Source organism: Aquila chrysaetos, chromosome 10 (assembly GCF_900496995.4).
Source record: "Aquila chrysaetos chrysaetos chromosome 10, bAquChr1.4, whole genome shotgun sequence".
In the NCBI taxonomy this organism is placed as follows: domain Eukaryota; kingdom Metazoa; phylum Chordata; class Aves; order Accipitriformes; family Accipitridae; genus Aquila; species Aquila chrysaetos.
The window spans coordinates 5,570,858-5,595,000 of record NC_044013.1 but is presented as its reverse complement, the minus strand read 5'-3'; the positions used below and the strand labels follow the sequence as shown (position 1 = coordinate 5,595,000).

The following is a 24,143-nucleotide window of genomic DNA, read 5'->3' as shown; positions in this document are numbered from 1 at the left end:
CCAGCCCCCCCCCCCCCCCCCCCCCCCCCCCCTTCCCGGCCTCCCCACCCGACACCCCGGCTCCCCACCGCCCCCCCCGACAAATGGTGAAGCGCACCGCACCCGCGCAGCGCCCACCGCAGCCCGGGACCCCGACGGCCGCGGCCTCCGCCCGCCTTTGACGCCGAGATGTTGCTTCCAGCCGCCTGAAGGATATTTTTCTCTCTCCCACCCCCCCCCTCCCTCCTTCCTCCATTCCCCCCCCCCCCCCGCCCTCCCCTTTTCGCCCCCGCAGGGCTCCCGGCGACACAAGGTAAGAGCGGCGAGCGCGGAGGCTGCGCTGCCCACGGCCCCGCGGGACGGGGCCGCCCTGCCCCGTCGGTGCCCGCCGTGCTGGCGGCCCCCGGGCAGACCCTCCTCCGCCGCCCCGGGGGGGGTGTGAGGGTGGTGGTGATGGGTGTGGGGGTGAGCCCCCCCCCCCCCCCTCCTCCTCCTCGGAGCAGAGCGGGCTTTGCTTTGGAAAGGAAAATTAAATGCCCCTTTTCCAAAAAAATAATGGAACCTCGCGGCTCCGCTGGGAACCCCCCCCCCCCGGGATTTAGGGTGGCGGGGGGGGGGGGGTTGGGGTTTTTTTTCCCCCTTTTTTTTTTTTTAGGGGGGGGAACCCGGCGGGGGCAGGCACGCACTCGCACCCCCCCCCCCAACCCACCATCACCACGGATGGGCCCGATCCTGGCACCCGGGGGGGGGGACGACACGACGGACACACCCCCCCCCCCCCGGGGAGCACCCGCCGTACCTGGGGCTGCCCCCGGAGCCGGCCGGCCCCGCGGGGAGAACGGTTTTCCGCGGGGCTCGTTTAATTAATGAACGGGAGCGGGTTGAGGCGATATTGTGAAGCCTTGATAGGAAACTTCCGTGGGTTTTCATTAACTAAATGATACACAATGCCGGGGCTCCCGTCCATTCAGCTCGGAGGCCAAAAGTGCTCTGGGGCTGGACGTGAATACAAACGGTTCCCATCGGGGAAACAACCTCCCTCTGCCTTTGCTTTTCGTTTGGGGCGTGTGCGTTAAAGTTTGGGTGGTTGGTTTTGTTTTTTTTTTTTTTTTTTTTTTTTTCCTGCGAAAATCGGGTGGTTTGCTGCCGGTGCCAAGCCGGAGAAGTTACAAATGTAGCAGTGAGCTCACTGGGATGCTGTGGAAAGTTTAGGATAGGCCGGTGGTAAAGCTTGCAAATAAATAATGACATTCGGTCATATGTAATGATTAGTAATTTGTCATAATATTAGAATAGAACATCCTCTTTAGCTTGTCCACAAGCAATCTCATTATATTTGTTTATTGTCTGCATAATTGGAACCATTTATTGGTATGTATTGAATACTGCCATGTTTTGCATGGGTGTTTACATTGTTTTTCATTTATTTTTCTGTAGTTTGGCATAGGGAGTTCTATTATTTGCTTCAATTAAGGGGAGTGATTTAAGTGTCGCACAGAAGGGCTCTTTGGGAAGCGTAATATTAAAACGAGATAAATAACTCTGCCTACCAAATAAAGTTTGGTTCAGAGCAACAAATACGAAAAGATTAAGTGGGTGCTGCAAACAACGTAAATCCCCAAACAAACCAGAAACCTCAGATGAAGCCAACACCACTTGTTTTAATAATAATTGTTATATTCCCTGAGAGAATCATATTTAATTAAAATCATGATTTCAAACATAGTCAGTGATGAACGCGTAGAAAATCAGATCCCTCTTAAATTAACATAGTGTTTCTTAGCAATAATTAGGCAACGTCTCGATTACACGTAAATGTTTGTCAGGACATTTTTCAATACGTTTATTGTCCTTTTATTGTTACGTATGTATTCCTACCGTTCCTAAAAAAAAAATCTCACTAGAGAAGCGTATTTCTGAATAAACATGCCTGTGTTATTGTTATTATTATTATTATTATCCGTTTGTTTATCTGGAAGCATGTGATTTGTCTTTTGATTAGCGTGCCCAGACAGCGACAGAAAGATTTACTCTTTCATATTCTTCCTTTTAGATCTTGGATGAGTTTTGCAATGTGAAGTTCTGCATAGATGCCAGTCAACCAGATGTAGGAAACTGGCTCAAATATATCAAGTTTGCTGGATGCTACAATCAGCACAACCTCGTTGCATGTCAGATAAGTGATCAGGTATGTGGTGTTCACTTTCTGGACTTATTTTTTTAAGGAACATTAAGGTGTCAATGGGAAAAAAAGCCCCAACAACAATTCACAACAGATTTTGGCCTGTTTGCTGTTATGGCAAAAGATAAGGCACAGACGTGAAGTGCAGAATAGAATAATTTTGATTATGGGCTGTAGATAATACAAATTTTCTATTTATTCACATTGTTGTTCAATTCATAAATAATTTTTTTTTTCTTAATCTTATACTTGATAAAAATCAGGACAGCTTGCTTAGGAGTACAAAGCCAATATTTGCTGATTTTGAATCAGCAGCGTTTTCTGGCTCCTGTTCCAGTCCACTTGGATTGCTACATTAAACTGTTGAGTTGATCAGAAGCTGTAATGTGAAATTAATGGAGAGAGTGGAGGGGAAGACGCAAAACTGATAACGCTACCAGTGTAGCTGCGTGTATGGGGCTTTGGATTTGAATGCACACGTGCATGAATATTATTGTGCCTTCCCATACACTTTGCTGGAACTTGTAATGCTTGTGAGCTGAGCCAGGATCTTCAGTGGTTTTCTTTTTCTTCTCATTTATTGCACTTAACTCTACTCTTTGTTGCGCCGAAACGTTATTTATCCTCGTGTGTTGGGAAAAAGGCTGGGATAGGCAGAGGAAGGACGCAGTGAAGCATTTTGTTTTCAATTATGCTGATGAGTTATTAGGTGTTTCTTAAATCAAGGTTCGCTTTAGTCTGCAGATAATGCATGCCGTTATGAAATATTTTAATGGGTGAAGTTAGGTTAAGAAAGCTATATTCTTTAAAGTAAAATATCTAAAATAGCAAAGCAACAACTGATTGTGAATTCTTGTTTCCAATTTAAGCTTTGCTACCTGCAGCATAGGATTCGATTCATTTAATCAGTATTTCGTTTTTCACCACTTAATTAACTGCATCAGGTGAATGTTAAAGATTATCTTTAGCTGATTTAATTGCCTTGACAGTATTGAAAGAAGAATCACAACCAGACACAAAGCTTCAATTAGAAATCATTCTTTCTAATCAAATTCCTCACTTATAGGAAATGAATGTGAGACAGCCTGCTATTTCCAGGACAGCATTATGTATTTCGCTCATACGAGATCGTTGATGAAAACTGGTTTAAATAACTTTTTCAGAAACTATGAGAGAAGTTGTTTTTTTTTTTTAATTTTCAACTTTTAGAGTTCAACCCTGAGCACATGTAACACAGAATGAGCCAGCCGACTGAGATATAATTTCTTTTTTATATAGCAGCTGGTTCAACTAAAGAAACCATAAAGACTATTAGTAAATGCAAAATACGCTTTCCAAGTTGAAATATGCTTTACGCTGAAAAACGATAAATTCTCTCAGTGCAGAGCATTTATGGAACAGGGATGCGAAAAGGAAACTGTATAGATTAATTGAAACAGCAAATTCAAATATTTTATGTTTAATAAGAGCTGGCATAGATAGGAAAGATTAGAAGTGGAATCACGTGCATTGGTCAAAGCAACTTACTGTCTTTGTGTCGGTATTGGTGATCTGCAACTGAAAATACACGCTAGGCTGAAACCTCAGCATCTACCTCTGCGACGCAGACACGCACCCGCGTTTTGACGTTTTTGGAAGGAAAGTTATGGCGCTTTTAACTTTCTCTTTTTTTAGTGTTTACATTTCTGACATTTGGTAATGGTGGCTGTACTGCTGCCAATAATTTCTTTCATTCACTGGAGACTTGTTATTTATTTTGCACAGTATCGTGCTGTTCATAATTCCATATTTTTATAGCTTATTGTTGCTGAGATTTGCAAATTAAGAATGGGTTGTCTTTCAAGTAGCGTGTTGTGAGCTGGGTACTGTCAGCAAGAGATTGTTGTTCATTTGGCCCTCTGGAAACGCTGCACGTTTACCCACGAAATCGTACGCGTACTCCAACGTTTTATGACCAGAGCCTAAAAAGTTAATGCTAAAAATGTGCTCTTGAATCTTAAAGCGAAAAAGCCTTTCTAACAGCTCCTCCTTCTGCTTTCTTCTGGCACAAGCTCACCAGAGGTAATATAAAATATAATAGGAAGGCAAACTGGGAAATGGACATTACATGGCCAAACGTGTGCGTGTACAAGGAGTGACAAATGTAAGTCAGGACTGAGCGTGCACATGTGCCTGTGTATAGACTGCGTGGGGCTGCCTTCGGGTCACTCTGCCTCTGTAGCTCTGAGAAAAAAGGGGGGGAAAAAAAAAAGGAAAAAAAAAAAGGTGGGGGGGAAGGGAAAAAAAAAAAAAAAAAAAAAAAAAAAAAAAAAAAGGCGAAGCCCGAGGACGTGTATCAGTGGTTGCAGCTAGAGCTGGAGGGCAGAGGCGATGCAGCCCAGCTGGGACAGGAGGCCCCAGCTCAACTGGAGCCGCAGCCAGTGCTGGGTGCAGGGGTGGGGGGGCACCCCGCTTCCCCCCCAGGAATAAGAAGCACCTCAGCAGCCCTGGTTGCGTGGGGAGCATCTCCGCTGCGGGAGACGCTGCTCGCTCCCGAGGCACAGACACTCGATCAGCAGTAATTGTTCACCTCTAATTGCTTCAACTCATCTGTAAAATTCACGAGCAAACATTGGGCTGTACCTGAAAAGGTAAAAGATCCCGCCAGCGCTCCCAGCCTCATGCTGCCCACAAGTTTATGCTACTAAATTCAAGCTTGACTGACAGACAGGTATGATTCCCAGACTGCTTGAGGCAGGATTTGGATGAATCTCAGGGCGATGTGTAATGTAGTTGCTCTGCTAAGCTCTACTTTCTGTATTTAACAAAAAGAGCGAAAGAAAAACATTTTTTGTTGTTTTCTCTCTTAGAGTTTTTTCAGAGACATACCACCCCACCCCCCGACTCACGGTTGAGGTTAGGTTTCATCACTTAGGATCAACTTTACAAAAGGCCTGGGCTCTTTCTTATGACTGTATAAATGAGCTTTGCTAAGATGAACAGCTCGATAATGGTGGGATGCAGTCAAAACATGCACGCTGGATGCAACTCATGTTTCATTTGATTGGAGGTGGAGTAGGGTTTAAAAGCTGCATTTTTGGGGGTTGTTTTTTCTATTTCGGACAAGGTTGATCTAGGATTTCTCTTTGCTGTCTTCCTATTATCTCCTGTCATACCCAATCTAACCTGAACGTATGTAATTCAAGATGTATATGAATAATAAAATTCCACAAACAGGGCGCTCTCATTTTTTCCTTTCCCCAAAGAGACTACAGTGTGTGCAGAGCTGTAGAGAGTCTTGTCACTGTTACTGCCCTGGAATGCGTTTCTCCAGCTCAGCAGAAACGGGTATTGAATCCTAACTGACTCTAACTTTGACGTCTCCCCTCTGTTATCATTAAACATGATAACATTAGTTCAACTTTTTAATGACTTCACAATGATTAGCCCCGTTAGGCTTTCTGGCAGGGCTGTCATCCCAGCAAAAGCATTATTTTTAAATATATATGTTAATGAAAGTGCAGTTGCACATACAGCAGCGACTATAGCAATGGCATGTCAGGGGCTGTCACATGTTCCAGGCACATTTTCAGGCTGGGATCACGGTCACCTTCAAGCTATAAAAAATACATTTTTTTCTTTTTTTTCTTTTAAGAAACGTAGTTGGTAGCAGTTGAAGCTAGAACTCCTGAATATTGTTTTTCTCTTACTTATTGCTTGCAGAGCTCTGACACTGATACAGCTGTATAATGCTGTGAAACTGCTCTGAGCTTCCAGGTCTCCCCCCTCAACAGAGCAGCTCCTGAAGAGTCCCTTTCGTTTATCCATGGAAAACTCAACATGCCTCAAGATCAGTTTACTGAGGTTTTGGGTTGCTGTGTGTGCTGAAATAGGTTTTTGGGGTTCTTTTTGGTGTGCGTTTTGTTTTGTTTCCTTATACTCAAGTATATGCCACTGCGACGGGAGAAAAAACAGTAGTACTACCACTCTTAACAACGTGCCCGATGTCGGTGATATAAACTTACACGAGTGAACCTACTACTGTAGGTTTCACCAGATCTGATCACATCTTACACGTTTTACAAACTTTTTTAATCCGCAGACACAGCTTCATGTTTCAGATTTTACTGCCGCTGCCCCCCCCCCCTGCGGCCGGCGGCTCGCAGGCAGAAAACGGCAGAGCCTCCTCCAGCAGCCCTGGACGCGCAGCCACCTGCAAAAGTTGCGTATTTAAGGAACAGTTTTGAGGCTTTGTTGTCAGAGAGTGAAATTAAGGTTTTGGCTGTTGTGGGTCAGGAGGGCACGCGCACGCTGAGCTCATACGGGGCCCTATTCTGCCATGGTTCTTCCTATGAATTATGAGTTTATTAAGCAAATAAAGCTTAATCCAGCTCCCACTGAAAATCTGTCTCCAGTGGAGCGGGGCTGTGTTAGCTTAGGGCTGGTGGAACGAGGGGCTCATCGGTGGTGATTTTCCACTTACTGCAGTTAGAGCTGAGGCTGTGCGTGAAACTCCTGCTCGGTCTCTACATCCGCCGGTGTTAGCTGGAGTTTAATGCACTGGGGGTGTTACTGCTCTCGGCGTTGGCCTGTCCTGGCGTGACCTAAAAGAAATTGGTTAGAACCAAAAATGGCGACTAATTGTTGCCGTTTCTGCAAAGCGATAAGCTTTTTATTGACGATTCAGGTTTAATAAAAGCAGTAAGGCATGTCGTCTCTAAGCAAAAATACCTTTTTTGTGATGAGAGCTGTCAAATCACACCTGGGTGCTTGCCAGAAAGAGTACAGAGGATTATAGATGTCCACAGAGCCAGGACAAGGCTGTAACTCACCGAGCACTTTGTGTGCGTCGTGAATGAAGGTGGGATGTTAGAAGACAACTGCGTGGGAAGGTCACCTCAGGAGAACAGGCGGACACGCAGAAGTTGTGGTCTGGTGTCGGTGGTCAGCGATCTCCGAGCAGGAGATTTGGCTTGGCTGGATGTGGCAGCCCCCCACCCGGACCCGGGGCTTTCACAGAGGCTAAAATTCACCTCTGATGGAAGGAGACATGAGTATCATTGGGGAGGTGGCCCGCAGCTCCCGAAAAGCCAAAGAGGGTGCCCTGCGGAGGGACGTCCTGCAGCTCCCTCCTTGCTTTGGGGGAGCAGGAGGCACCTTTTACCTCAGAAGGTGGAAAAATGGGGATTCCTGGTACCGTTTCAGGAGAGCATCCTTGCTCCAGCCCTTCGTGCTTGATCCGCTTTGGCAGTTTTGGGGCATTTTGGAAAGGAGGAAGGGAAGGGTTCGCAGTGCCGGTGCCGAGACGCCGCGGTGCTCCCCCAGCATCTCGGCAGGGTGAAGGGGAGGGTCCTCTCCTCCCCGCCGGGCTCCCACCCGTGCCCCCGCAGCCGCTCGCACGCAGGCACTTGCTGAGTTTCGCCTGGGGATTTTTGCTGAAGTTTTCTTTGGGCCCAATGCAGTGCTCAGGAAGGACTCCTCTACGTTAGCCCTTGAAAAAAACTCCAGTTTGTTTGAATTTATCATTTGCCTGAGTATGGCAAGAAGAACCTGCCTCGAGTTTCATCACACAGTTCTTCAGCTGCAGAAGTTGTTCATCGCAGGAGCTAAAATTGAAGCTTTGCCATTTAGACCCTTTTCTTTCTTTTTTTTCCCCCTCAAATGCTTAATTATGGCTCAGAATGAGGTTACGTATCCATTCATCCTTCTCATTTTTCTGGTGGGCATAAATCCTGATTTTGATCGAGCTCCTTGAACGTAACGCTTACTATTAGTTTCGGACATTTCATTTGCTTTGCTTTTCAGGCAAGTTCCACTCTTGCTCTGAAGCAGCGTGGAGGCGAATGCCAGTTGGTAGTGTGCACGCCGCCTCTCCAGACGCTCGCTTTCCTGCCCCAGCGTGGGGCACGCTCCCCTCCAGTGCACCAGAGCCTCCAAAGGTGGTCGGGAGACGGGACCGGTGCCTTGCTCGGGGTAGACGTACCCATGTGGCGGAGGCTGGGAACCCGTCGGGCGCTGGATGTTGGCGCAGGAGAAGCAGCTCAGGGTTCTGCGGACGCTGGCGGGCTTCACCAGGCTTTTGCCGGGGGTCTTCAGTTCCTTCCCACCATCCCATGCGGAGCGGGTCCTGCGCTCGGTCCTCCGCCTTACACCGGCGCGGTGCAGGGCAAAGTCACTCGGTGCCTTCCCCTGTGGTGCTGGCTGTAAGTTCAGTACATCACCCGGAGGGTTAAAGTACAAACAGCACCGACTCTGAGCACCATCTCTCGCCCGCCCTAAAATCTGAATTTCCCAGGCAGCGCTGGGGCACGTGCAATGTTTTCCAAAGCTCTCGTATACACGGGAATAAAGGGTTTAGTTGGATGCAGCGGAATACAACTCCTCTTCGGGGCCGAGCGCGACAGATGCACGGGTACCCGCTGGTGCCTCTGCTCACGCTCGTGGGCTGAAGCGTCGCTTTTTCCCCTCCGAAACCGGCATCCTTCGGTTAAACCTTCCCGGGGGCAGGAGGACACGCCGGATGGGAGCGGAGGGAGGGTTGAGGCGGCGCGGTGCGGGTCTCGCCGGGGCAGGCGGGGTGGCCGGGGTACTTCAAAGCGCGCGGGCGGCGGCGGCCGAGCGCGCAGCCCCGGGCCGAGCTCGCGGGGAGTGCGTTTTCGCTATTATTTCAATTATTACAACTTCCTGAATAGGTTGAAGGTCATTCATAATTCACGCTTCTGTCATCTTTACACATGCCAAATGCAGTCTATTAAGCATAAATAAAATTTCAAGTGCCTGACCAGGAAAAGTAAACTGGGATTCATAACAATGAGGCCTTATTCATCCATTTAAAAGTAAATTGTGTGTGTTCCTTTTTTTTTTCCCCTTCCCTTTCCCTTTACGGCTTTGCAGTTTGGGAGCTTTTATTTCTGCTCGGTAGCATAAATATATGACCTGCGGTGTAGGCAGGCACAGAGGACTGATGAGTTAGGCCTCCCCCAACTTCTCCCCACCTCAGACCCCCTGAACTTTGAAAGTGTTTCCAGATCTGGATCCGATTTTGCTCTTCCTATATAAACTGCAGTCACACACCGCTGATCCCAGGGCATGTGAAATGTGCATCTGGACTTTGCTTTTATTTTTCACTCCCCCCCTCCTCTGGTCGTTCCTCTACCGTGCAGCAGCTCTTCCTGTACTTCTCGAGGCAGACCCGTGCGCGCCTGCGAGTCGTGAGCGCAGGTTAACCCGAGAAGGTCAGGTAACGAAACGGGATTTTGGGAGGCTGAAGAGGTGATAGTCAGAAAATGAAAACCTTTCGTTAGTTACAGTAGAGTCAGGACTGCGCCCATGAAAACTTCAAGCTTTGCAATAGAAAAGTCCATTTATTCTACATTGGTGTTTCCTAAGACAAAAAAATACTGCCTGCGGTAGAGGTTGCTGTTGTTGCAAAACAAGGGCAGCCAGGAGGGGACCTGTGGGGCTTGGGGGTAATTTATGAGCTTTCTCATCCGGGGGCTTGCAGGACCCCCGTGCCGACTGCCCCGGTAGGCTGCTGCCGCCTAAAAACTCGGGCAACGTGGTTCATTGCCACAGTTAGCTTCTCACTTTTTCTCAGACAGGGTAATTCCAGGAGGTTTTAGGTAGGAAGAGTGAGAAAAAAGCTTTTCACGTGAAGCAGTAAGGACAGCTCTTAAAATCAGATGAAATTTACCTGCACCATCATTTTGGTTTAAGGTTCAGTATGTTTTATTTTAGTTCCTCACTGGAACACAAGCTGGTATATAAACTGTTAGTGCAGGTGGGGGCTTTTGTACATACAGAAATTTAAAAAAATATTTTTAATAATACTTAGAGTTAGGTTTTTAATAATAATAATGTGAAAATGCCAGAGCTGGAAATCTGTTACTTGGACCTTGTTTTGGAGGACGTTAGTTCTGAGATGCAAAATAAAGAAACGTCACTCAACCTAAACCATGGAGTTTTTTGGCATACCCCGCCTTGTCTCCCCGCTGAGGTACAGAGAGGCTGGCCAGGTAGTTTCTGACGGGTAGCTTAATCATCTCTGATATTTTCGAATACCAATGCAGACAGGACAGCTGGCCGCAGAGTTTACACCCTAGTTAGGGATTTGTCCCACAGCTGCAAGAAAGATGCTGCATCAACCCGGGGCTTCCCAAAGAGAAGTGATGCACCCCAGCACAGCGCTTCGTGGACGAGACCCTCTTTATGCCTACGTACGGTCCGTATGTCCTCGCTTTGTGACGAGAGGTGAAAAGGTCTATCAAAATACCTCTGACGGGACAGGAAAAATACTGGAGAAGGCTTCGCGGTGGTTTTTGTTCGCTCCTTGGTGCGGATGCACCGCTGACCTCAGAAGAAGAGTCGAGTTTACCCGACTGTGACACAAAACCCGGGAGCACCGAGGCAAGTCCTGGGCAGAGCAGGAGCTTTGGCACGGTCCCTCGGAGATGGTGGAGGTCCCACCTGGCTGAGGGGTGGGCCTCATCCTGCTCCCACCCCAAGGGGGAGGTGGGTGCTGTGGCAGCAGGGAGGTCTACAGAAGCCTCTCCGGTCAGCGTGTAATGCCATATACATATTATTTCCATCCAAAGCCAGCCGGCAACCAGGCTTATCTTCCACAGATCGGACTGCAGCTTCCCTTTCAGACGTGTGGAGGCCATTATACTTCTGGAAAAAAAAAGCTAGTTTTCAATACATTTATCTTAATAAATGGAAAAACAAGCATCACTTAAAGCAAATATTCACTGGATGCGGCGCTGACATCAGATTTATTTGCGGGAGTTAAAAGCTGGCTTCATTTAAATGTGTTTTGGCCTTTGATCAAATGACTTGTGTTGCCCCAGCCGCATCCCCGGCACGCCAAAGCCCACGCAGCAGCCCCGCGTCCTTCGATGATGGCATCGGCTCCGGAGGGGATTGTGGGACCAGGCATTCGCCCGGCTGCATGGAGAGACACGCTCGAGACCCTGCCACAGCTCTCTTGGCCCTTTGTGCCCTCTGAAATACCTGGTGGAGTTCGAAATCCCCTCGATAAAGGGTAAAAATGGCAAGCCCAAGCAGATCCAGCCGACGGTTCGACCAGGGCGGCGTGGAAGAGGAGGGAAGCGCAGCCTGGGCAGATCAGGCTGCCCATAAACTTCTTCTTCTGGCTTTTAGGGGGCAAATTGGCGATAAGCAGGGGGTTGTGGCACGGGGACCTTTGTGCCCGAGGTGTTTTGCCAGTGCTTCTGGCACCGGGAGAGGGACGAGCTCCCCCGCATGCATCCTTTAGAGCGGTTTTTGGGACAAGGCGAAGAAAAAAAAAAACAAATCCGAGGAAATGCGTCTTATTTCGTTATTTTTAGGTCTTTAGCCCATATCTGTGGGCAAAGGCCGCTTGTGCAGAAAGAAACGATTAGGCTATACGGCCACCTCCTGGAGGACATCGGTATGTGCTCAGCTGCCGGGGCCACCCGATGGGTGACGGTTCACGTGTGACCGGACGGGGAAAATACCCACGCACCTCTAGATACCCGTACCTACCTTGCAACAAACGCATCTGTTTGACTTTAAACAGCAGAGGTGATTTTCTGCCTTTCTCCCAATGCACTGGAATGAGCCTTGAGAGTTAAGAGGTTGAGAGCGAAACCTTTAAAAATACGTTGGTCCGAGAAAACGCAAAGGCATCATTTTTTAGCGTAGGAAACATAGCTGTCATGTGTTTTTGTTTAACAAGGCCTAAGGAAGTTACTAATATTTATTTGAGCTGCTTCATGGAGCTTTTTAGTGCTCTTCACGTTTCCTGCTGAGACGGAAAGCAGCCAGATGGATTTTGGGAATTTCCTTTCGGCAAAGCCTCGCGGTGCCGGCGAGCGCTTGCTCTGGGTGCAGGGACCCAAGGGACCGTGGCCCCTTCGCCCCCCCTACAGCCTCCTGCTTTCCCGACGGGCTTCTTCCCAGAGCCCGGAGCCTGATGTCACCTGTACAGGTGGACCAGGTGCCACCGGCCGGGGTCACCACCAGCGCCTTTGGCTGCTCACGGTGTTTCTTCACCCGGGACTGATTTTTTCCCTTTGATTCCCATTTGAAGCTAAGGAGTAACCAGGCACGCTGGTTCATGTAAGTCTCTCACCTCACAGCTTCCCAGACTATGTAGAGGATTGAAACGGGGGCTTGGATGCCTATGGTTTCATCAGCAACATCTTCTTAGGTCTGCTTTAGCACCTTTTCCCGGTGCAACCCCTTACGTGGATCACTCAGGGATGCATTTTACAGCTACTTTGTACATGGGTTTGGTATAACTAAGCACGCAAACTGCTGGTGATATCTGCAGTCATCACGCAGCTCATTTTGCAGCAGAGGCTGTTGAAAGCAATCGTCCTTTTTATCCTCACAGAGCCCAAAGCACCAACAGCTTTGGGGCTAGAAGGAGCAGACCTGCTGTAGTCGAAGTCGGCACCTCTCCAGCAAACGGCAGCCAGCACCCGCGCCGGGGCAGGGTCTGGCCCCATGGTTTTGACCCTGTAATAGTCACCAGCAGTGGTTTATGCCTCTTTGCTTGTTGTGGTAGTCACATTGCTTTCTCTCTTTTTTTTTTTTTTTTTTTTTTTGCAGATATTCTACAGAGTGGTAGCAGATATTGAACCAGGAGAGGAGCTCTTACTGTTCATGAAGAGTGAAGATTATTCACATGAAACAATGGCTCCGGACATTCACGGTTAGCGGCTTCTTACTGTCTAATCTAATAGAAAGTATCATTGGAATTAAGCAAAAAATTCTCCTCTGTTGGAATCCTTTTGAAATCTGGGATGGCTTCACTGCAGTCAGGGAGGAGAGCTGGACCACAGTTCTATTCCTCTGTCTTCTGCCCTTCTGTTTCTCTGAAAGCTGTTTGGTGAATAAACTACTCTAATATTATCACAATCCTTCAGTTCCTCTGAAGGGTGAGTCTGCTCTCAAAAGCAATGCCATCACTGGCATTGGGGTTTCTCTGTTTTTCTTCATCACTCCATCACTCCAACCTGGTCCAACTAGGAGTGTAGCTTCATTCACTGTTGCATTTGAATGCAACTGAATGTTGCTTCATTCAGTGTTGCATTTTCTACCTGCTAATGTGGCGAGCTCTAGTTTGCACAGTCAATATTTCTCAGCATTGAATCACTGCAACAATCAATGTCATTCAGGTTTTACCCTCGCTTACTTGAACCTCCCTGGCAGAACCAGAGGTCTGCAGATGTAACTGAGGGCAGTAGTAGGGCTTCAGGATTGAAACTCGATCATTTTGTGGGTATTGCAAAAGGAGAGCAAGAGTCCATGTCCTTATCTCTAGGCTGTGCTGCTCCTGCAGGACCTGTATGGACCCTGATTATAGGTTGTTTTTTGTCACTTAGCCAAACAACTGTTACTCTGTCGTCTTGAAAAGAGAAAATCTCAGGTTGTTAATGTTGCTGTCACTTGTGAGAACATTTGAGCCATTCTTCCTCCTCGTGCTCATTTGTTACTCATCCGACGCACATATTCTGCGTCTGAAACTCCTGAGCTGTTGCTCAGATTTGTTCCCCACCTCCAAAAGCTCCTTTTGCTCTGCTGCCCATCGGGCAGTGGGTTATACAGGCACAGCGGGGACTGGGTGTAGGATATCTGCTTGATGCCCGTTAGGTTGCAGTTTATGCCAATGTGGACATTTTACAAATTTGCAGGGATTCAGGGACAGTACACAGGGGTTTTGCCAGGGCAGGAGGTATCAAGGGGTGCGCTTTCTTATAACTGCCTGTACGTTTAGAGCAGTATCTTTTGTTCTCTTAAGAAAAAGGTGGGGTTTATTAATTCATTCTAATTTGGTTTTGTGTTTGGGTTTTTTTCCGTAGTAGTAACTTTGTTTAGTTATTGCTAAAGATGTCCCCCTTTTTGAGCATAGTGTTTTCCATGCCTAGTCCCTATGGTCAAGTAGCTGTTGTATAAATGACACCAGAGGACATCTCTGCAGTCACACGCAGGACTATGTCCCACAGGGGTAATATAGAAGCAGACTGAGCCAAAGTATCGCTCATGAACAGCGGACAGCAGAGCCCTATGATGCTTTCAGCTGTCAAGTAGCAACCAACTACATACATTTGAGATTTCAGCCAGACTCCACTGTGCGTTTCTGACTCAGAGCCCCTGGGCATTTATACCTGCAGGGCAGGTAACACTGGAACCAAACCAGGGCGTCTGGAGCCTCGTATGGACCATCAGTAGAAAATCCAGCAGAAAAAAGAATCATGGATGCTCTTCTCCGAGTTTGCTTTTTGGGATTCTCTTCAGCTAATCTATTCTTTTGCAGGAATTACTCATTAATGGAATGCAATATTGACTTCAAAGTGACACTCTAGTGATCTTTGCACTTGTTTTCAGTAAGAAACACGTTGTGACCGATTTTATGGAATTTAAAGCAAGGGCCCCTGTGTTCATTACCCTTATTTCATGTGTCTCTGGCTTACTTTGAACAGGGTTGGGTGCTGCAGAAGGACTCTAATGGAAATGAAGAGACTTCTAAAAACTCAGTAAACACCCTTTTGGCTATGTTAGGTGCTGATGTTCCTGTCTAAGTCAGTCTCCTGCATTCAGAAACGCAGAGACTGGCAGCCTCCACTGGATATCCGCCTTAGACCCTGTATATCCCCATTTAGGATCATATATACTGACATACTGACTTTTGTCCTAAGCCAGTGTTAGGGATCCCTATTGGATGTCACCCAGGCAATTAACAGGTAGTATTGCACTGTCGTATATTGTAGAATTAAAGCGTTATTATAAAGCGTTCTAAGGCACCCTTGCTTCTTTTAAGGTTCTTCTCTTTTTCACTGAATAGCTGTTTATTTAACCACACCGTCATCGAACTCCTGATGGGACGGTAGTTAAAAATGACTGAAAACTGATGCGGTCTCCCTGTGCCCAACCCCTTTGTCTTCCAGAGGAGCGCCAGTATCGCTGCGAGGACTGTGACCAGCTCTTTGAGTCCAAGGCTGAGCTTGTAGACCACCAGAAGTTCCCCTGCAGCACACCTCACTCCGCCTTCTCCATGGTGGAGGAGGACTTCCAGAAAAAGCTTGAGAATGAGAATGACCTTCAGGATGTGCATGAAATCCAGGAGTGTAAAGAGTGTGATCAAGTCTTCCCAGACTTGCAAAGGTAGGAGTAGATGCTTAAAACGTGATTCAATGAGGCAAATTCTGTAATGGCTTCAGTCAGATCATGCAGGGTGTCAGCCAGGGCAGAATCATCTTCTAAACAAACCAAAGATGAAGATGAATAAGACTTCTGTGCCGGTTGGTGTTTTATGGCATAGAAAGTGATGGAATCTCAATAAATCTGAAATTTGGTCCTTGTACGGAAGTCCTTAGTGGGGACCTTACATTAAGAAAATCAGATCTTTAGCTGTCATGCATTGGGCTGGTTGCAGTGAAATCAGAGGAGTGATTATAGTTCAGATCAGCTAAGGTCTGGGCTCCTTATTTTTAGGTAGAAATAACTTAGAACATCTCCAAGGGGTGTTTGCTGATGTTACCAATTTTATCTTTGCAAAAAAGGCATGCTAGTTAGAGGCAGGTTCTAGATCTTAATGTACATGTGTCTATATGTTAATATATATTTATAGCCATACTGTCTTGAAACACTGGGGTTCACCTTTTTCTTATATATAGCTGTCTGTTTAAACAGATAGGCCTGTGTGCATATGTACCTGAAATATGCATAGAATGCAAATAGAAAGTATGACTTTTATATGCTGAAAATCATTTACATATTTCCTGTCACTGTAGTTTTCGTAGCTACTTAAAATACCGTGTGGTGGTGCAGATTACAGCAAATTTTGGAAATTACTGAAAGATACTGAGAGTACACAGGAGCTTCTGCAGCACATCCCTCGCAGATTCACATCTTAATGCTTTCAGGGCCAGGAGAAGGTTGACCTCAGCCAACGTTTGATAATAATGCTGAGATATCTCAATAGCAAAGTCCTGGGCCAGATCCTCCACTGGGATGAGGCACTGCATTTCTTAGGAAGCTGGTTTATAGCAGCAGCAGACATGGGCCAGTGTCTCTTGCTTTCGGCCGGAGTCTGTAACACAGCTCCCACACTGTCTTCTTTCCTCTCCACCCCGTGTGGGCACAACCTGAGGACTATTGACTGCCCTCTGAGGGACAGCAGCGTGTTTATTTGCGTTGCTTAATAACCACGTGCCCCTTAAATATTGACTTGTCAACGTAAAGTATTTTGTGCGCTCATATTTTTCATAGAAATCTTTACTAGTCCATGATTCAGGATGCTGTGGTGTCTGTCGGAGGTCAGCACGGATTTGTGCAGCCCCTTTGGACAACCGCTCCTGGATGCTTCAGGTTCTGCAAGATGGAACCCTCTCTCCCAAAACACAGACGCTCCTTGGCTCCTCTTGATGGAGTGGAGGTGTCTCGGCGTCACGCAGGGGGTCTCAGATCAACGTATCGTATGACCTGATCCTTACGCTTCCGCAAAATTAATGGCACCAAAATTAAAACACGATGTGCCAAGCGTTGTTGCCCGCATAGTAGGTCAAGCCCGCTGAGTGGGAATTTGTGCAGGCACAAGGTCTTATTTACCAGCTGATGTCGAGCAGTAGGCGGCTCCGCACGTCTGATTTTCAATCCGAGTGATTGATTCGAAAGGGCTGATGTAGGTAGATCAAGTTGAAAGGGTTGCAGCAGTGGGGGTGAGGCGGGAGTCTGGACTGTAACGTTTTTCCACGTTGTGAGTTGTTTGGCGTTAAAGTTCTTTTCTGCCCGCGAACCAGAGGACGATATCTAACATATGGGAATCATTGAGGAAATGTAAATTTAGCTTAAAATATTAAATATTGAAGAGAAAGGGCAGAAAACAAAGAACGAGTCATCATAAATAGATGGGCAGTACTGTGAGAAAGAGTGAAAAATGAGAGAGAATGCAGTCATTCTCCGAACTCTTGAATTATTGAAAGGCTAATACACCACAAAGACAGTTCGCAGCAAAAAAGTACCGAAGCGTGCTATATCCAGATTATATAAAACAAAAGGCTCGAATGAGCCATGCTTGAGGGTGTGTGTAATTAAATGGAGAAAGAGCTGAGCAGGAAGATGGAGATCTGGGCGGCCAGGACTTCCCGGTGCTGATGGCGGATCACGTAGCGGCGGCAGGCGTCCGGGAGCCGGAGCCAGAGCCGGGGACAAGATTCTCTCTAGGTCTTACGGCAAATTTGTTTACCATTGCACGATGGAGAGTCAATTGTTACAGAAGTATTAGGAGGGGAAGCCAGCATTATTTTTTTTCCCTGAGGGAAGGAGACCGAGAGGGGTAGAAGTAAAGAGCATCCGCAGGGCGAAAGCATTTCCATTACCTGTGACTGAGAATGGAGGTTGCTATTTGGGCTGCACAACCCAAACGAGACTGTAAACCCAGCAGGTTTTGTCCACTGCTTCAGCAGAGATCGGTGGGAGCATCACGTGAGGAAAGATTGATCCGGTTTGGCATCCCAGACTAAAAATCCCGGTTTCCAGTGCCTTTTCTCTGAATCCACTCTTACATTATGTAGTGATCTTTCCTCAAGCAGTAGTCTGAATTGTGACTCTGTATGTGACCAAGCAATACAGGTGTTTAAAAATACATATTTGCTACAAATGAATAATAAAACAGAAATTCAGCAAATTCAGAGATGAAAATGAATTCAAAGATGTGCAACAGAAATTAGGTGGATATTGAATACCTCACTAACAGACTGAATAAACTACTAAGAAATGAATGAATAAACAGCTACACAATTGAACACAGTTAATAATAATCAAGTATAACTTCAGTCGTAGTGTACCCTATTTAGAGACTTCTTATGCTTAATCCTGTCCTACTGCAGTGGAGTTATTCCTCATCTATTTCTGCTGAAAGAAAAATTGACTCCCATCAAAGGAATGGAGTTAGGTCAGGTGGTGGGATCCAAGGTGTGTTTAGAGGGAAAGTCGTAAGATAGAAATAATTCAGACTGCAGGGAAGACTTACCGGAGTGAAATACTGAGAGGTGTATGAAATAATCTCCTTAGGGAGCGATGGCAGCAGCATCTCCTGGAGCATTTGCAAGTGGTCTGGCAAAACATGAGAGGATGTGTTATTCTGGTAGGGAGGAGTATGTTCTGCCTCCCGGCTGGGATGAGCCTGGTACTCAAAAGACTTGGGTCTGTCAGGGTTGGGCCTTTGGGGCTTTTTTTCTTTTTTTTTTTGCTGTAATTATGTGTTCTGCTGTGTCCTCTTCCTATAAACTACTGATAAACCCCTGTGCGTGGGGGACCTCACTGAGACCTGTTCCTGTTTCCGCAGCCTGGAGAAGCACATGCTGTCGCACAGCGAGGAGAGGGAATACAAGTGTGACCAGTGCCCCAAAGCTTTTAACTGGAAGTCCAACTTGATACGGCACCAAATGTCGCACGACAGCGGGAAGCACTACGAGTGTGAAAACTGTGCCAAGGTACAGTGAATTTATAGGCTGCCTGGTGCTTCTTATGCTGCTGGATACACGGGAGCATGGAAGTGGGGATGCCTGGGGCCGGGATGCAGGAGGGCGTAGGGCTTCTGCCATGCTCCAGACAGTTTCTCAAGGGTTTACGCTTCTCCTTTATAAATATGTTGGGTTTTTACCCCTTTTGATTTGGAAATGGCTGTGGAGTGTGAAATGAGCGCTGATGCAGGATGCTGAGCATCCCCGAGCTCAGGGCTTGGTGCCTCGCGAGGACTGGTGGGGTGTAAGAGGATCACTGAGGGGCAAGAAACCCCGGGGAAATGCAACGCGGGTGGGTTCCCTAGGCTGTGTGCCAGCCCTCGGGACCAGAAACTTCAGGACACTACTGCAATATAAATTCAGACAAGAAATAGCGATGGGCCCCGGCTGCGCTAAGTAAGCGCAACTGTCTCATCTCTAGAGCATCTCTGTCACTTCCTAGCACCGGGCTTGCTGTGTCGGTTATTTGTACAGCATGTGGTGCTCTGCATTGCTTTTTATCAGATTCCCAAAGCTTGGGCCTTTTGCATGAGGACTTTCTTGTTTTTAAGTAGGTTTGCTGCAGTAATGAGAATTTTATATTGAGCTGGCACTCGTAAGACACAGCCAAGCCCTGAGTGCTAGGACTATGTCATGTACGGGATTTCTCACCGTCACGCACTCGGTTGTCGCTATAAAGTATTTCTATTGCAGTAATGCTTAGAGGTTTCAAGCAGCCACATTTTGTCTCGTTTTCTGTAAAGTCCCTGACCTCAAAAGCACAATTTCTAATGGCAGGGTCCAATGCATCTGCTGCAGCGGCTGCAAAGGGTTTAACAGATCCGCCAAATACTTGGCTGATCCTGGGAAACTGAGGCCCTATCCTGCAGGCACAGCTCCCATTGACGCCCATTAGCGAGGTTTTTAATCTTAAATACTCCCCAAATAGCTCCAAGGTTTGAATTTTAAAAGACTCTTGTAATAACTGGCTTCTTCCGCAGTCAAGTTTCTTGGTTAATCAGTACTCATTTCCTAGCAGGTTTTCACGGACCCCAGCAACCTTCAGAGGCATATTCGTTCCCAGCATGTTGGGGCTCGTGCTCACGCTTGTCCAGAGTGTGGCAAAACCTTTGCCACTTCTTCAGGCCTCAAACAGCATAAACACATCCACAGCAGTGTCAAACCTTTTATATGTAAGTCTTCAACTAAACATCTTTGGTTAAGTGTTATTTCGTTTGTCGTAAAGCACCATAATCTGGAAGCAGGAGGTTGCGTTGCGCTCCCGTTGAATTTCTCACCGGTTTCGCGGGGGCTGTGAGTTTTTAAATGAGTTCTGGGTAATTCGTAGTCCAATGCAAAGCGTTATTTTCGTACAGTTTTCCTTTTGAGACAGACACTGTATGCTGTATAAACGTACCTGTTGTCCCGGGGATATTTTTCCATGCACAGATGCGAAGAGCAAGTGGGGGGCGAGATTTTGCAAGAAGGAGCCACTCCGGGCTCGGCGGCTGCAGCCTCGTTGCTTTGCACCGCGCCGAGGGGGCTGCTCTCCTTCCTTCTCCTCTGCACGAGCAGCAGCTCCCTGTGCCGTGCCCCGTGCCGGATCCGGCCCCGCTGCGCAGGGCAGCGTTAGTGCTGGCGCAGGGGAGGAGGTGACAGTGCCGGGGTGGGCAGGGGAGGACGGCGGTGGCTGCCACCACAGTCGGGTCATGCTGGGAATTAGGCAGAGCTGGCAGTACCTGGAAGGCTGCTGTGCTTTAGGAGTTAATTTTGGGCCACAGTCTCCACAGCAGATGCCATGACTTTTGCTGGAGTTGGAAAATAAACCTCAGAGGCAGTGAATTTCAGTTGGAGGAGCTTGCCACCCTCCTTGAGGCTCCTTTGCATGCCCCAGATTTTAAGTATTGAGTTGAGCTATTAGATCTTTGCCAACAGCTGCTCCGGCAATAAAACTTGTCTCGTATGTGGGCCTGACTCTGTACTGGGCTATAAAATGGATCCTCAAAGTCTCACGGGTTGTGTTTACTGCTGAGCCAAATCCTGCTAGGAGATGGGGAAGCTGGGTGCACGGTAACGTTGCAGGTTGCTTTCTCTCACCAGGGAAGCAGAGGCAGAAAATATTTAAGAATATTGCTCTTGGTAGTGCTAATCTTAACCACAGTCTTTTCAGGCACCTGCTATATCTCGAAAGGCACCTTGTGACCACCTCCCCTACTTGTCCGCTAAACCTCTTAATCTTTTGCTGCTCTCAACAATAATTTACTAAAATACCAACACCACACCCGGACAAAGCGGAGGCCGCGCGCTAACGTAATTCCTCAAGAGGAGGAGTATTGGCTTGAAAGACTCATTTGTGCAAAATCTGTATACCTGCCATTGGGTTAGATAATACTTTTGGTTTGGGCTTCTTCAATGAGAAAATGTATAACTAGATCCGATAATAAATATCACTAATAATTTTAAACCTGATTACAGGTTAAGTAATTACACTTAAAGATTGTAATTATTAGAAAACAGTAACTTCTGGATAGGTAGGGAGTCTTCAGATGGTCCTGTTGCAATGCCCTACATAAAAGTCTTAAGTGGCCCCTCTCATAAAAGAAATGATCTCTCAAATGCTCTTTGTTACTATTTATTCTGATAAATCAAAACAGCAACCGGTATTCTTCATTATGTACAGTGTGAGGGATGAAAACCCATTGAGCAACCTATGAATAACAGCCATGTAATTGCAGAACAAAAGGGTTTGGAGACCACATGTTTGGTAGGCTTTGCTGAGCGATGGGAGGGAGGTAGGGTCACCTAAAGGAGATATCTGTTTTCCACCAGAAAGGCCACACACCATGATTTACTCGTACCAGTCTGTTTATGGCAACTGTCTCTTATTACAGTACACCACCCAAGCTTGAGTGAAAACTCACCAACACTAAGGTAATTACTCACTGCCTTCGCAAAATCTCCAGCCTCTCCAAATAGAAACCACATGCCATAATAGACTGAACATATTCAAAATAGTACTTACGGTAATTTTTTTTAATAAGCAGAAAATATGCAAACTTAACTGCTGGCTAATTTGGGGTCCAGAGACAATCGCGGTACAGAGCGTGCATAGGCCTGAGATGAATTTTTGCAATTTGGGAGCCAGATTGGGAGTTTGCATTAAACCTGGGGTCTGTAGAGCAATAAAAGCTGCAAGGAGGGAAGCTTCCCTTACAAGTTAGTTGCTTAAAAGTATGGCGCTGAGATTTAAAGGGTGTAATAAGGTGTAATAGGAGAAATCAAACCCAGCTTCTGTTGCTTTGATATGTGGAAGCAATTAAAGTTGATAACCATCCCCCATCTACTAAAGTTTAAGCAAAGCTTTACTTGGAAATAAAAGTCATGCGCTGAAAAAGAGGTAGATCTTGTAACACGAACTTATCTGAGGAGTCCTGGCTCCTGGGAATATCCACGGGGGTCAAGGTGGCATAATCGATTTAGACACAGTCTCCTCCAAAATCAGCGGAGCGCTCGGTGTGCGCTTCACTGATGCCATGTTACGCCCAGGCTTCAGGCGACGGTCCCCAAGAGTAAGACTACTCTGGGGAGTAACAGCTTCGGACCTGGGCCCAAAATCTCTTTGCCAGCCTTGAGATCCCGTGGATTGAGTAGCCTGTTAAATGCAAGAGGCACCTTGAGCAAGCAGCACCTCGTTACATAGTTTTAAATAACTTTTATGCTCAAAAAGGTAAAGTCCTCAGTACAACTGTTAATTGTTTGATTGAGTTTATAATAATAAATATTTACATATTTTAATGGTGTTGCCATTATTGCTTTAGTTTAGTTTTAACACTGAGATAAAATATATTTAGTCAAATGATTAATTTGCATCTCCCTTAATAGTTTGGAAGGATATCTCTCAATTGTAAGTGTGTATATTTGCTTTTCTCCAGAGTAGGATATTTCTTGGTTCTGTTGACTTTTGATTATATTAACGTAGAAGAATAATTTAATAATGTATCGATGTTCTTTGGGGGAGAACTTCCCCAACTTTAGGAAGACCAAGTCTGTGCCAATACACCCCTTTTCACCCACTGGCCTCTGTAGCATACCTGAGTGTTATATTTAATACAGTCGTGTGAATAAGAAGCAGGCCCTCGACACAACCTGGTAGAAGATCAAAAGTTCACAAAACATGATTTGTTTTTAATTATACATTAGCCTCGCCTTGTAAATGTATGCATTGGAGATTTTTTTTTTTTCTGGAAAAATATGCATGGTCTGATGCTCTGCTGTTCTGTGTTACGCATAACTCTATCGGTGTTGATGGAGTTATCCTGCTTTACACAAGGAGAAGAGTTGGCCCGTAATATCCAAGATGATGCTTGTGCAAACCTATGGATATGTCACCTGAGTCACCATTTTGGTCAGTTTAATTTTGGTTTCTATGATCAGCCTGATGGGAGCATGGGGAGTTTTTTGTGTAAGGCCTCAACAGTGAAGGTAAGGGGCCTGACTCGGTACTATGAAGAATGGAGGTGACTTTCATTGTGGGAGCAGAAACCTTATGCTTGTGATTAGGCTAAAAATAGGAGAAAAGAGCAGAAAAATCGGAGCTTCGTACTGCAACAAATAAATGACAAATAGTTCTATATTAAATAAAAAAAATAGTTCTATGTTAAATAGGCAAATAAAATATTTTCCAAAAAAAGAAACAGAAAGTACTTCTCCAGAGAAAATCAAGCATTTTCAAGGAACTAGAATAATTTCTTTTCTTTTTTCCTTTCTTTTTCCCTCTCCTCTCCTCTCCTCTCCTCTCCTCTCCTCTCCTCTCCTCTCCTCTCCTCTCCTCTCCTCTCCTCTCCTCTCCTCTCCTCTTCTCCTCTTCCCTTCTGTTTTTCTCTTCCTTCTTGTCTCTCTTTTTCCTTTCTCTTCCATCTTTTTTCTTCTTTCTTTTCAATTTTATTTTTTATTTTCTCTCTTTTCTTTCTTGTCTTTCCTTGTGAATGAAGATTTCCAGCAGGAACAGTAACTGATACACAGCAACAAACGTTCTTCCTGAATTACCGCATTGCAAATTTCCTGTGTTTGGGCCCAATTCTGGACTCTTTACCCCATGAATTGTCCCGGGGATGTCAACGGGACGTGAACAGGGAAAACGGGTGGATGAGGCAGGATCAGGCCCTTGAACAATAGCAGCATTGTTGCTGAGATATGAAGCAGCCTGCTGAAGAGGTAAACAGTTAAGAGATGACAACAAGTGGTCAAGTTTCTCAAGGGCAGAGATTTAGAGGAGCAGGAAGGTTAGCGCGGGCCCCGGTGCGAGTGGAAGTTAGAGGACGTGATTGCAGTTCATGGGAACCAAGAGTGCAGGATGGGATACATTCAATTCAGTTTCCTTTGCAGGCTTAAAATAGAGCCATTGTAAATTATGTCAGTCTGTCTCAAATCATGAAAATGATTGTTAAAAAGGCCTCAGAATACACAATGTGTATTGTTGTGTGGCTTTGATGTGTGAAAGATGAGAGCTT

The 24,143-nt window shown here is 46.3% G+C and overlaps 1 protein-coding gene across 6 annotated transcripts in view; it reads left to right on the top strand.

Annotated features, from left to right (window-relative positions):
- The first annotated feature begins 37 nt into the window (after positions 1 to 37).
- Positions 38 to 24,143, top strand: part of MECOM (MDS1 and EVI1 complex locus) — a 50,205-nt gene continuing 26,099 nt past the window's right edge. For 2 of the 6 annotated variants that reach the window (XM_030028976.2, XM_030028974.2), the window contains exons 1-5: positions 1,993 to 2,167; positions 12,737 to 12,839; positions 15,076 to 15,292; positions 18,477 to 18,624; positions 19,673 to 19,826. In XM_030028976.2, coding sequence (XP_029884836.1) covers positions 12,791 to 12,839; positions 15,076 to 15,292; positions 18,477 to 18,624; positions 19,673 to 19,826 — 568 coding nt within the window. In that variant the 5' untranslated portion in view covers positions 1,993 to 2,167; positions 12,737 to 12,790. Of the gene's footprint in view, positions 293 to 1,304; positions 1,351 to 1,992; positions 2,168 to 12,736; positions 12,840 to 15,075; positions 15,293 to 18,476; positions 18,625 to 19,669; positions 19,827 to 24,143 lie in introns of those variants that run through there. The other 4 variants (XM_030028978.2, XM_041126869.1, XM_030028975.2 and 1 more) reach the window with 4 other exon arrangements.